Raw genomic sequence first — 14,384 nt, forward strand, 5'->3', positions numbered from 1 at the left:
GCCCGCTCAATTCATATGTGCACCCATCCTCCCGCCCTGAAGCCGGGGCACTGGCAGGTGGGCGGGATGATGGGCGGGGGGTGCGCAACTACAGCCTGGAGTGATCATATGCGGCTGTATTCACTGCTCCCCGCACATCATCATTAGCGCGGGGTGCAGTGAATCAGTATACTCACCCGTCACTGTTCCCCTGCAGCACCTCGATCTCCTCCTGTCTACCGGCCAGCTGATCTGTGTAGAGAACGGTGAGCACTGCGATGACGTCATCTCTGTGCGCACCGCTAGTCTCCACACAGGTCAGCTGACAGGCAGACAGGAGGAGTTTGCGATGCTGCAGGGGAACAGGGACGGCTCCACACTCCAGCGGCGCTGGTGCCGGCACTGACAGGAGGAGGAGCAATGCTGCATGGAGTGAGGAAAGGTGAGTATAAACGTTTTTTGTTTTGTGTACCACATGTAGCGGGTCATATAGGAGGATGGGGTTATATAGCAGGATAAGGGCATATACCAGAATGCCGGTATGTAGCAGGATGGGGGCTATACCATGATGGTGGTATATAACCGGATGGGAATATATACCAGGATGAGGGATGTATACAAGGATGGGGATGATATACAAGGCAAGAGGATCATTATCAGGATGGGGTACCTTAGTAGAGAATTTGGGGACATTACCCCCATAACCGTGTCAGCAGCAGATCCTCGCCCTATAACAGTGTGTCATGACCACATTTTTTGCTTAACATTTTATTTTCCTATTTTCCTCCTCTAAAACCAGGGTGCGTCTTATGGTCCGAAAATTACGGTATATCACGACATAGAAAATACAGGTGACCCCACTGAAACAGGCCCTCACACAGCTATGTCAATGGAAAAATAAAGTTTTAGGTCTTGAAAAGCTGCAAATAAAAAGAAAAAGCAAAAAAGGGAATACTGGCTGCAAGAAGAAAGGTGTTTAAGCTGCTGCATCTTACCTTAATGAAGCCCCAGATTCCTCCAGGAGGTGGGTCATTGTGTGCAGCGTGCACCCTGGGGTCTTCAGGCTCCTCTGGGAATGTAATGGAAGAGCCTGGTACACCTGGGGCGACAGAAGCAAGCTGGGGAACAGCATTTGGTAAAACTATAAAGAAAAAGGAAACAAAAAAAACAGTAAGTTTACGCTCTTATCTCAGGTCTTATAAAAATGTGCTTTGTGCACTGCAGAAAACTGTGTGCTAGTAAGCCAACCGACTAACTGGAAACTCCTCTGTGCCCATCACTGTACCCAGTCACTCATTCAATATAATGATTCTTGTGAGTCATGTCCTCAAGATATGGTAACTAGTGATGAGTGGACACTACCATGCTTGGTACTCGAAACAAGCAGTTGGACGCTTGGACGGGCTTGACTCGAATACCGAGAATAATGGAAGTCAATGGAAACTCAAGCATTTATCCAGAAGATATTCCTGCAAAATGCTCAAACTTCCCATTGACTTCTATTATACTCAATACTTGAGTCGAACCCGTTCAAGCATCCAACCTGATTGCTTAGAGTACCTAGCACCTGAGGATGGTAGAGATCACTCATCACTAATAGTGACCTGTTTTATGTGGTGTCTAATACAAAAATTCCTGAAAGTGTAAGGTGCATAAACTAAAAAAAGGTAAAGTACAGATGGATGAGTGTGATAAGGCTCCTCATGAACCACACACTCCTTAGTGTTGCTGATACTTGACAGCACCTGATCCTCCTACATTAGGGAATAAAGTTATTATCTGTAAGGCTTCTGGAAAACATCAAAGCAGTGTTATGTCATGGAAATAAAATAAAGAAACAAAAATATAAAGCATATCCAATTATTTCAAGATTATGTACCTACATACATAGACTAGAGGGGCTGTCCAAAGGTATAAAAAAAAAAACAAAAAAAAAACTAACCTGAAAAATGGTTAAATCAGTAAGTAATGAAACTTTTTAAAGGGTTTTCCGGTCTCAGAAAAAAAGTTATATACAGTGACTGCAGGATGCCAAATCGTGACTATGTGATGCACATACTGACAGTTTTTCTATATGCTCCAGACAGGAGGACGATCACATGCCAACAAGTCTCTCTCAATAGCAGAAAACAGAGAAGTGCAGAAGTCTAGTCAGCATGCGATCACAAGGGTGCAAATTGTATTCATGTGGCCCAGTGACTGCCCACCTACCATGGAAATACTGTTGAATCGCATCATTCCCTGTCACAAATCAACAATCTGCAGTCACATATAATGACTGCAGACTTTTTTCTTTGGCCGGACAAACCCTTTAATATACTTAATGCCTCAAGGGTACCGAATCTTCAGTCCCAAAGCTCTCCTCTCCATTTTGTGTCCAACACAATACAGTGTGTCCTGTTAGGGCTGTTTGTGATGGAGGCTGGCGGATTGCTCTTCACAATAGTTACACCATCTGTCTTCTTTGTCATAACTAATGCACAAACGGTGATGGAGCCTAGCTTATCTATTGAAATGAGATACCCAGCCTCCATCACACAGCCGTGATAACGCAGGAAACTGTGCCGAGCACTAACCGGAAAAGGTTGAGAACTAGTTCCGAAGTTTCAAGATGACAGTGAGATATGAAGAATAAGAATACATTGTATAACTTACCAATTTAAGCATATTTTTGCATTTTCTTAACCCCTTTAAATTTGTGTGACGTCATTGTAGGGATTTTTATATTTGTATTTTATTCAAGAAGCTGTGATTTACACATGCACACACATTCCGGACTGAATTTGAGAACTATTTGTGAATTCTGGAAAATTTGCAGCATGTCAATTCTTTCATTCTATTTACAGCATATTTTTTACCCAAAGAAAGCAATGAGTAAGTGCAAAAATGCTGCAAAAAACACAGACTTACCTTTGTGCTGCGTTTTTACTACATTTTTGGAAAACAAAACTAACTTTATTGAAATAAACTGTAGAAAAAAAAAATCACATGTAATCAGTCTTAAAAAATGCAGCAAAAAAAAAAAAAAACCCATCAGATATATGCTGCTTTTTACACACATTTTTAATGCAAAGAGTACAGGTTTTGATTGCAGAAAAAGCACGTGAACATACCCTTACGTTTAGTATTTGCAACAGATTTGTCTGCTGCAAAAAAAACCCCAGAGTGTTGGTAAGAAAGATGCTGCGTAAAGTACTCACGCTTTTTAAATGTACGTTTTGATGTGTTTTTCCTCCATTCAATTAAATGGGTGAAAAATGCTGAAAAAAGTCTGAAATGACAGACTTGCTGCATATTTGAAAAAAAGCTTTGAAGGTTCAAATTTGCAAGGAAAAAATAATCAATGTGTGCACGAGATTTCAGAAACCTCATTTGCTTTGCTAGTAGAGTAAAAAGATGCATTGTTTCCACAGCCAATATGCAAAAATGCAACATATAAACAAACCCTTTAAAACTCTGCTCACACTTTTCTGAGTGATCAGCTTGGCGTCTGGACTCAAACCCGATCGATCAAAACTACTACCCTATGGCTACAACATGTCACAACTTTAAAAATGTAGCTATTAAATGGAGAATTCTCCATTGTAATCAATAAAACAGATGCACACAAGAGCATTTAATACACTAGGAGACAATTCCTGTACATACAGTGCCTTGCGAAAGTATTCGGCCCCCTTGAATTTTTCAACCTTTTCCCACATTTCAGGCTTCAAATGTAAAGATAAAAAATTTAAATTTTATGGTGAAGAATCAACAACAAGTGGGACACAATTGTGAAGTTGAACGAAATGTATTGCTTATTTTAAACTTTTATAAAAAATAAACTGAAAAGTGGGGCGTGCAATATTATTTGGCCCCTTTACTTTCAGTGCAGCAAACTCACTCCAGAAGTTCATTGAGGATCTCTGAATGATCCAATGTTGTCCTAAATGACTGATGATGATAAATCCACCTGTGTGTAATCTAGTCTCCGTATAAATGCACCTGCTCTGTGATAGTCTGTGTTCTGTTTAAAGCACAGAGAGCATCATGAAGACCAAGGAACACAACAGGCAGGTCCGTGATACTGTTGTGGAGAAGTTTAAAGCCGGATTTGGTTACAATAAGATTTCCAAAACTTTAAACATCCCAAGAAGCACTGTGCAAGTGATCATATTGAAATGGAAGGAGTATCTTACCACTGCAAATCTACCAAGACTCGGCCGTCCATCCAAAATGTCATCTCAAACAAGGAGAAGACTGATCAGAGATGCAGCCAAGAGGCCCATGATCACTCTGGATGAACTGCAGAGATCTACAGCTGAGGTGGGAGAGTCTGTCCATAGGACAACAATCAGTCGTACACTGCACAAATCTGGCCTTTATGGAAGAGTGGCAAGAAGAAAGCCATTTCTCAAAGATATCCATAAAAAGTGTTGTTTAAAGTTTGCCACAAGCCACCTGGGAGACACATCAAACATGTGGAAGAAGGTGCTCTGGTCAGATGAAACCAAAATCGAACTTTTTGGGCACAATGCGAAACGATAAGTTTGGCGTAAAAGCAACAGAGCTCATCACCCTGAACACACCATCCCCACTGTCAAACATGGTGGTGGCAGCATCATGGTTTGGGCCAGCTTTTCTTCAGCAGGGACAGGGAAGATGGTTAAAATTGATGGGAAGATGGATGGAGCCAAATACAGGACCATTCTTGAAGTAAACCTGTTGGCGTCTGCAAAAGACCTGAGACTGGGACGGAGATTTGTCTTCGAACAAGACAATGATTCCAAACATAAAGCAAAATCTACAATGGAATGGTTCACAAATAAATGTATCCAGGTGTTAGAATGGCCAAGTCAAAGTCCAGACCTGAATCCAATCGAGAATCTGTAGAAAGTGCTGAAAACTGCTGTTCACAAACGCTCTCCATCTAACCTTACTCAGCTCCAGCTGTTTGCAAAGGAAGAATGCGCAAGAATTTCAGTCTCTCGATGTGCAAAACTGATAAGAGACATACCCCACCGACTGCAGCTGTAATCGCAGCAAAAGGTGGCACTACAAAGTAGCGGATTAAAGAGGCCGAATAATATTGCATGCCCCACTTTTCAGTTTATTTTTTATAAAAGTTTAAAATAAGCAATAAATTTCGTTCAACTTCACCAATCGTGTCCCACTTGTTGTTGATTCTTCACCATAACATTTATATTGTTTATCTTTATGTTTTAAGCCTGGAATGTGGGAAAAGGTTGAAAAATTCAAGCAGGCCGAATACTTTCACAAGGCATTGTATGTTTGTAATAACAGGTCAGATAGCTGGTACTAATGGAAGAAAGAATACAAAGTACGAAGACACAACCTGTGACAGGGGGTGCAGAGAATGAAGGCATCAACGGTGTCTGTGGTGCTCGCCCCGCGTGACCCTTTGTAATATCATAGGTGGAAGCCATAGAAAATCCCGTGACTGGAGGACCCATGGGTGGTCCCGATAAGACAGGTGCAGGAGTAGAGTTGAGTGGAGGAGGAGGAAAAGATGCAGGAGAAGAAAACGATGGCATTGGACTGCTGAAACCTGCAGGTGCAGATGTGTGAAGAGGCGGCAGCAGCCCCCCTGAAGTCAGAGGTGGGGGTGTAAATGGCAGAGGAGCTGAAACTCTCATGGGAGGAACGGTGGAAGGGGGAAGAGGGGTAGAGAAAATAGGGGGTGAAAAAGACTGGGCAGACGGGAGCGTCGGAGCAGCCAGTGGACTTGATAAAACTGTAAAGTGAAAAAAGAAGAGTACATGTCAGAACTTCATATGGTCATTGTCATTTCATCATAATGCAGCACATGAAAAGCAATACGTGATTTTCATTTATCACAATCACAAGTATTTACTCACTTAAGGTGCATTAACCCTGACCAATTATCCTTCAGATTCTAATGGTAATGACCTATTCCGTAACGTGAATGGGTTGAGTGACTGAATGATGTGTCCAAAAAGCTCATTCATCATGCACGAAATTGTTTAAAAATATCCTTGTTCATCTTTCCAAAATTGCATAACGTAAATGGACATTGTTCAATCAGTCAATGATTACATGGAAAAAAGGAGCAGAGGAGGTTCAAATCCTAAATAGCTCTGGCTTTCAGTGATTGGGTGATGAAGTGCCGAGTAGCTCAGTAGCAGTTGGCACATTGGATCTAATCATATTATTCCTCAGTATTACATATGTTACTGTCCATATAAAAACTGGGAAACTGATCACTGAAAGTTTTTATGCTAATTAGATAAAAATTATTTGTTCAGTATCAGTGGAAATGTTAGTACAATACTTTATGAACTAATGTATTTCAAATAATTAGTATCACTTATGGGATGTGGATGTTACACACAAATACACTTCAGATTATTTGTGAACGCAGTGCTCGACGTAACAATCGCCATTATACCATTTCACTCTGATTCTCGACGTGTACAAAACACAAGTCTGACATTGTTAGCTAGTCATGAGTTATGATTGCATGGTCATCGTTTAATCGATTATCTGATATTTATATTAAACAAAGCCTTACAGTATGGACGCGGCCTGACTACTTCCCAGCTTGTATGGTGGATAAGTAATATCTGGGGGACAGCAGAGTGACAAAGAGGGACTACAACTCATGATTCTTTCAGCAGCCATCAATCAGGTCAACTAAGAACAGTTATCTAGAGTGTGTGGTAACTAGAGATGAGCGGGCCTAGAGTTCAGTGTTCAGTTTTCGGATCAAATACAGTCTTTAGAAAAGAATCAGTGTTCAAGTTCGAAGTTTGGTGCTTTACATATGCGGACCACTCAAGCAAGCCTCGCTCGGGTACGTTCGGTGCTCGGCCCTGTGAGAGACGCTTGCAGTGTTTGAATAGCTTTCACTGGGTGTAAGGCCATGTGCCCACGGGAACTTGCTTCTGCGGATTTTGCCGAGGAAAACCTGCGGCTTTATCTGGATTTTCCAGATAAATCCGCAGGTTTTAGCATGTACAGACACTCCCCATGTTATTCTACGGGACATGTGGAGTGTGTGTCCACGTTGCGGAATACGCGACTGCGGAATATGTTGCGGATATCCCGCAGCCGCACATAACTGCATGTCAATTATTCCTGTGGATGGTCCCATACTTACCTGCTTTGATAGCAGACACCCGGTCACTTTCCCTCGGTACACAGGAGGCTGGAGCGCGGTGGATCCATGAGCAGGAAGGAGGAAGTGGGTGGGGCCTGCACAAACTCCGGTCATGTGACAGCCAGAGCTAGTTCTGGCCCGCCCACCTTCTCCTGCACAGTGTAGAGACGCTGACAGACGCCGGAGAGAAGTGCTGTGTGATGGAGGTAAGTATGAATTCCCCCGATCACTCAGCACTTGTACTGCATTGAGGATGCAATGCCGAAGTCATGGTACTGTATCCTCAATGCAGAATGCCTGCACCATATCCGCAGGACATTCCGCAAATAAACCTCAGCATTGAAACTGACAAAGTTGTGCTGCGGTTTTCTGGGAGCTCCTGCGGATATAACCGCAGGACACTTTTCCCCGTGGGCATATGGCCTAATATCAGATTTATCAGATGTAGTGTTAAAATAAATAAAAAATACTACACCCTTCCATCCTCCCCTGGAAATGCTCTGTTTATGGCTGGCTGCATGTGGCAGGGACCCAAACTGCCCAATCAGTGACTTCCAATGTGGTTCAGGTCAAGTCTGGGTCCCAAACCGAACATTATCTAAAGTCCATCTGAACTCTCAGAACCAAACTTCTATGGATTCACTCATCTCTAGTGATAATCTGCCATCAGCAGATCCAGCGCTATCACCTGTTGGCAGGTAAGTAGCTGTAGTATGTAAATGTACCGCTACTACTACTGGTCTTAGCCATCACGGCAAAGGAACAGGGTGACCAAACGCAGTCCTGGGTCGTGGCACTGGCTCTATTTTTGTCCTCCAAGCAGTATTTTTCCTTAAACCTGACTGTTAAAATACACAGAGGAGCAGACTTTAAACAAACCTGTTTGCACCCTATGTTGTTACCATAGCGCACTTATGTAATTTATCCACTTATTTACTTTGTTATGGAACGTCTGTGTTGTAAATTTTCATAGGAAGGCTTTCACTAACATCTGTAGAGGTTGGGCACTTTGCACATGGTTTTGTCATATGAAATCATCAGATTTCTGAGCGTCACTGAATATTATTATGTATATACAGGAGATCTTTCTTCCAAGTTTCTGCTTTCAGACCTTACTGTGCTTGTGTAAAGAGATAATCTGGAAATAAAAATTGCTAAAAGGGGTTTTGTGACTTTTTTTAAACGTGTACAATCAAAAACAATACTAATAAAGGAGAAAAAAAAATAACTATACTTATCCCAGGAATCTAATCGGCAATGCATCTCCGGTGCAAAGCTATACACAAGACCAAACCCAAGGACATCACAACCACCAAGCCCATGACCTAGCTGCTAATCAGTGCTCACTACAGTCAGGTGACTGGTGGTCGTAATGTCATAAATTAATGTCTGATGGAGACAACTGGGGTGGCAGTTGCGGAGCAGGTTCCAGGGGTCAGTAGTGGCTTCTTTTCCTCTTTTATGAGCACGATCTCCGCTGCACAATTGAGAAAGAAAAAAAAAAGACCAGAAATAAAGTCCTCGAACCAGTTAAAAATAATGAAAGAACCGATTGTCATCCAGACTGATCCCTCACAGGTGTTGTTCTGACACTTACCGGGTCTCTGTTGGTTTGTACTTTCTAGTCCCATTCTCGACAAACAAAAAGGAGATGCCTAGAAATGCTGCTGCAGCCAATCACTGGCTGAGGCTGGTCACTGGTACAACCACTGAAAAGACATTTCTGGTGTGTCAAGGATAGAACCAGTGAGAGCAAGGTCAATGCCAAAATGAGACAAGTAGGATTTAAAGCAATGATTTTTATTGCTTAGGCTAGGTTCACATTTCCGTCAATTTGTATCAGTCACAATCCGCGACTCTGGTAAACAACGGAATCCGTTTGGCAAGGAGCTGCAGCAACGATATTTGAGAATGGACCCCCATGTTACCGATGAGCCATTTTGCATGTTTTTGCAACGATGCAAAATCGCTCAAAGGTGTCACACGCAACGACATCGCTAACGTGGCCGGATGTGCGTCACAAATTCCGTGACCCCAACAAGATCGCTTGAGCGATGTCGCAGCGTGTAAAGCAGCCTTTCCAGTACATTGAAGAATGTCCTGCAAGAGCTGCCGGCATATCACAAACTGCAGAAGACTGACCGGAGTGGTGCTGATAACAGATGAAGGTCCCGGAGGGTCGGTATACGACAGGGAGCAGGGACCTCAGATTAACCCCTTCATGACCTCCAATTTTGCGCTTTCCGGGCTTTTTTTTCGCCATTCTTCTTCTGAGAGATGTAGCTTTTTTATTTTTCAGTCAATCTGGTCATGTGAGGGCTCGTTTTTTGCGAAAAGAGCTGTACTTTTAAATTAAGCCATGAGTTTTACTATATAGTGTACTGGAAAATTGCAAAAAAATCCAAATGCGGAAAAATTGCAAACAAAAGTGCGATTGCACTATTATTTTTGAGATATTTCATTCACTGTGTTCCCTATATTGTAAAAGTGATGTGTGGGTGTGATGCCTGAGGTCGGTGTGAGTTCGTAGACAACAAACATGTATAGGTTTATTTTTATCTAAGGGGTTAAAAAAAATCAGAAGTTTGTCCGAAAAAAGTGGCGTACATTTTGCACCATGTTCCGCGACCCATAGCGTTGTCATTTTTCGGGATCTATGGCTCAATGATGGCTTATTTTTTTGAGTCATGAGCTGACGTTTTTATGCAGATGCTACGTTTTGATTGCCTATTATTGCATTTAGTGCGAAATTTGTGGCGACCAAAAAGAAGGGAATTTTGTTACTTACCGTAAATTCCTTTTCTTCTAGCTCCAATTGGGAGACCCAGACGATTGGGTGTATAGCTACTGCCTCCAGAGGCCACACAAAGCATTACACTAAAAAGTGTAAGGCCCCTCCCCTTCTGGCTATACACCCCCCGTGGGATCACGGGCTTGCTCAGTTTTAGTGCTAAAGCAAGAAGGAGGAAAGCCAATAACTGGTTTAAACAAATTCAATCCGAAGTAACATCGGAGAACTGAAAACCGTTCAACATGAACAACATGTGTACCCGAACAACCAAAAATCCCGAAGGAAACAGGGCGGGTGCTGGGTCTCCCAATTGGAGCTAGAAGAAAAGGAATTTACGGTAAGTAACAAAATTCCCTTCTTCTTCGGCGCTCCATTGGGAGACCCAGACGATTGGGACGTCCAAAAGCAGTCCCTGGGTGGGTAAATTAATACCTCATGTTAGAGCTGTAAAACAGCCCTTCCCTACAAGGAGGCAACCGCCGCCTGCAGGACTCTTCTACCTAAGCTGGCATCCGCCTAAGCGTAGGTATGCACCTGACAATGCTTGGTGAAAGTGTGCAGACTCGACCAGGTAGCTGCCTGGCACACCTGCTGAGCCGTAGCCTGGTGCCGTAATACCTACCCTGTCCCTGACGATACTCAGCTCCATATCCAGCAGGTTCTCTGGGTCTGTGGATGGAGCCCGGTCTCAGTGCCTGGAGACCTGTAAGATCCCACTTCACCCAGAGCCCTGAGGGGGGATGGGGAAGGAAAACAGCATGTGGGCTCCAGCCTCCGTACCCGCAATGGGTACCTCAACCTTAACAAACACCCGACAAAAGTGGGGTGAGAAGGGAGCATGCTGGGGGCCCCATATGGGCCCACTTTTCTTCCATCCGACATAGTCAGCAGCTGCTGCTGACTAAAAACAGTGGAGCTATGCGTGGATGTCTGACCTCCTTCGCACAAAGCTTGAAAACTGAGCAAGCCCGTGATCCCACGGGGGGTGTATAGCCAGAAGGGGAGGGGCCTTACACTTTTTAGTGTAATGCTTTGTGTGGCCTCCGGAGGCAGTAGCTATACACCCAATCGTCTGGGTCTCCCAATGGAGCGCCGAAGAAATTAATTTTGGCATTTGGAATTTTTTTGCTGCTACGCCGTTTACTGATCAGATTAACTGATTTTCTATTTTCATAGATCGGGCATTTCTGAATGTGGCGATACCAAATGCGTGTATATTTTTATTTTTTTAACCCTTTGGGGCGAAAAGGGGGTGATTTGAACTGTTAGGCTTTAATTATTTTTTTTTTTTACTTAAAACTTTTTTTTTTTTTATTCTACTAGGTCCCCTAGGGCACTATAATGATCAGTAGTCTGATCGCTAATTTTTTTCTCCCGATCAGAGCAGCACCACTCAGACAGGGAGAAATGATCATCTCTTGGTAACAAGCAGCGCTCAGCTGTTTCTTACAGCACATGACCTTGTGCTACCATGACAACCACCAGATCCACGTGATCACGTCATGTGACTTCTGGTATCGGCCTGCGAGTACGGATTTACCGCTATCTCTGTTAATATGGCGGTCAGATCTTGATAGCGCCATTTAAGGGGTGAAAAGGTACGGGCGGATAGCGATTCCGCTCGTGCCTAGCAGACACACATGTCAGCTGTATAAATCAGCTGATATGTGCATGGATCCCCGTCTGCAGGCCGCAGTAGCAGCTGGGGATTAATACTATGATCACTAGGACGTAACTTTACTGCCCGTGGTTGTTAAGGGGTTAAAAGCACCACTGGAGGAGTGAAAAAAAACAAACCAAAAAAAACGCTGAAGTGGTGCTTTAAGAAATCACACTAGCACAGTAAGGTCCAAAACTGAATACAGAGACCTAGAGAACAGGGCACCTGCACACATGCTGATAATATCTGTAGTGATGACCAAAAGATTGACAGTTTTACTATATGAAGAATTCATACACTAGTACTTCTCGATGTAGCTTCTCCCAATTAGAAGAGGTTTCAGCAAAAATATTTGCATGCACTAGTAAATTAGGTCTTGCAGACAGTGTCCGCTCAGCACAGGGACCCACGGATTGTACCTGGTGGAACTGGGGTGGCAATAGCTGGAGCAGCTGCATGTGATGTCCCCGCGGTGCTGGGAGGAGGAGTGCTAGGAGGGGTTGTCTCTATGCCGCTTTCTTCCATCATTTTCTGTAATGGGCTCTGTAAGAAAAAAACTGATCAGCACAAATACATTGTAACTCTTTCATGGACACACGGCTTCTCTCTCGTATTCTCATCCAGGGAAACAGATGTTTTTTTATTTTTTTTATGGGTCAGAAGCTACTTTAAACGTCATGAGCCTCATGTGAATTTTAGAAGAGCAATCAGTAGAATTAGTGTCTCATAATAAGAGGGAGATTTACTAGTCCGAATGCACTAAACGTTGGGCTCACATTGTGTCATTAAAACTCCACGTAAGATCCGATTTAGACAGTTCCTGCGCCTCCCTAGGCACTTTTGTAATTGGAGACCATGGTGAGTGGGATTCATAACACGAGGCAGGTTTATCACTGACCTGCGCACAGTATTCTTTTTTGTACAACATAATGGTGTAAGGTAAATCATGCTTAAGAACAGGGAAAATATCTCCAGATCACAGAAGTACGCACCAAAGTCTTCACTCGGAGTACAGCGCTGGGATAACTTTGGTGCATTTTCTGACTGTGGTATCAATTTACGCTGTCGGGATTTTAGCTGACTAGTAAATCTACTCTTATATATCTGCTATCTTGGAGGGTCCGAGTGTGCCCTGGCCGTGGGTCTTCTGACCAAACTCTGCAGCCTGATGTATCTGTAAGGTCTCGTGAGAGCAAAGATCAGACGGTAGAGGCCAATGGAAACCAATAGGCTCTTCAAATGACAGTTTATTCTAACAGACCAGATGTCTATGTCAATAAATCCCAGCATGCACTAGTCTGCATTTTCTCATGAGCCTCAGACAAGACTCACTCATTCAAACCTATGGGTGAGAAAAAGAGAAAAAAAAAAAAGATGCCACAAACAGTGTAGCATCCAATTTTTAAGGATACATTTCTATTAGTAACCTGGGAAACTTTATGAGATCCTATACATTTTTACGTACAACGGATCGGACATGGATGTAATATACGGACACAGATGACAGTATGGATGATTTATACGGACACAGATGACAGTATGGATGATTTATACGGACACAGATGACAGTATGGATGATTTACACGGACACAGATGACAGTATGGATGATTTACACGGACACAGATGACAGTATGGATGATTTACACGGACACAGATGACAGTATGGATGATTTATACGGACACATGACAGTATGGATGATTTATACGGACACATGACAGTATGGATGATTTATACGGACACATGACAGTATGGATGATTTATACGGACACATGACAGTATGGATGATTTATACAGACACATGACAGTATGGATGATTTATACAGACACATGACAGTATGGATGATTTATACAGATACAGATGACAGTATGGATGATTTATACAGATACAGATGACATTATGGATGATTTATACAGACACATGACAGTATGGATGATTTATACGGACACAGATGACAGTATGGATGATTTATACGGACACAGATGACAGTATGGATGATTTATACGGACACAGATGACAGTATGGATGATTTATACAGACACAGATGGCAGTATGGATGATTTATACAGACACAGATGGCAGTATGGATGAAAATCAACAGAATTTTCTGGATGACACAATTTGTAATACGCTCATCTGTCCCCACCTTACGGCTAGGGTCGCACGACAGTATTAAAAAAAAAAAAAATCTAATTTTTATCCAGCAGTGGCACGCTCTTTTTCTCCCTTGTCATCCATCCATGAGTATTCTGCTTTTTTACAATAGCAGCGATTAATCATTTACAGAAGCATTTCCTATGTCACAGAATTGCAATGTGTCCACAAAAATCAGATGCCGTACTGTGGCATTTGTTTTTTTTCTCTCGCACCCATAGGCTTGTATGGGCGAGTCACATGCCTTTCCAGAGGAAAATCGGTCATTCTGCAATTTATTTTTTTACACAGATTTTGTTGGTGAAAAAAAAGAAGCTCAGTTTATTTTTAATAAAATCAGCAACCAGCACAACAAGTCCAAATCGGTGTCTCAGAGTGGTGACTTGAAGGGGGAGGTTACCCCCGAAACATCACACAGGGGTGCAGGCGAGAGTCCTGGGCATCTACAGAATGTCTGTTAGATAGTCGTGTGCACCGAAAGTGAACTGTTTTTTGTATAAATCCTTGTTGGACTGGATTTTTGCACTTTACTGGATAACAATATTCCTATTTGAAGATCATAGTTATCGTGTGTTTCACTTTATAAGTGAAAAAAGTCAGTCCTCTGCACTGCCCCATACATTGTTGTGTATGCTGTCAGGTTTTTTTTCACCAATAGCACTCAGACTGAAAATGCATCC

General features: G+C 42.7%; 1 protein-coding gene across 2 annotated transcripts in view; it reads right to left on the reverse strand.

Moving 5' to 3' along the window:
• The window catches only part of PRRC1 (proline rich coiled-coil 1), a 54,242-nt gene that overhangs the window by 37,588 nt on the left and 2,270 nt on the right, over window positions 1–14,384 (reverse strand). The window contains exons 1-4 of one of the 2 annotated variants that reach the window (XM_075324719.1): window positions 12,543–12,738; window positions 11,970–12,093; window positions 5,315–5,713; window positions 975–1,120 (exon numbers count right to left, since the gene is read on the reverse strand). In XM_075324719.1, coding sequence (XP_075180834.1) covers window positions 975–1,120; window positions 5,315–5,713; window positions 11,970–12,093; window positions 12,543–12,587 — 714 coding nt within the window. In that variant the 5' untranslated portion in view covers window positions 12,588–12,738. Of the gene's footprint in view, window positions 1–974; window positions 1,121–5,314; window positions 5,714–11,969; window positions 12,094–12,542; window positions 12,739–14,384 lie in introns of those variants that run through there. The other variant, XM_075324728.1, reaches the window with a different exon arrangement.

The sequence above is a fragment of the Anomaloglossus baeobatrachus genome, chromosome 1, assembly GCF_048569485.1.
Source record: "Anomaloglossus baeobatrachus isolate aAnoBae1 chromosome 1, aAnoBae1.hap1, whole genome shotgun sequence".
Lineage (NCBI taxonomy): Eukaryota > Metazoa > Chordata > Amphibia > Anura > Aromobatidae > Anomaloglossus > Anomaloglossus baeobatrachus.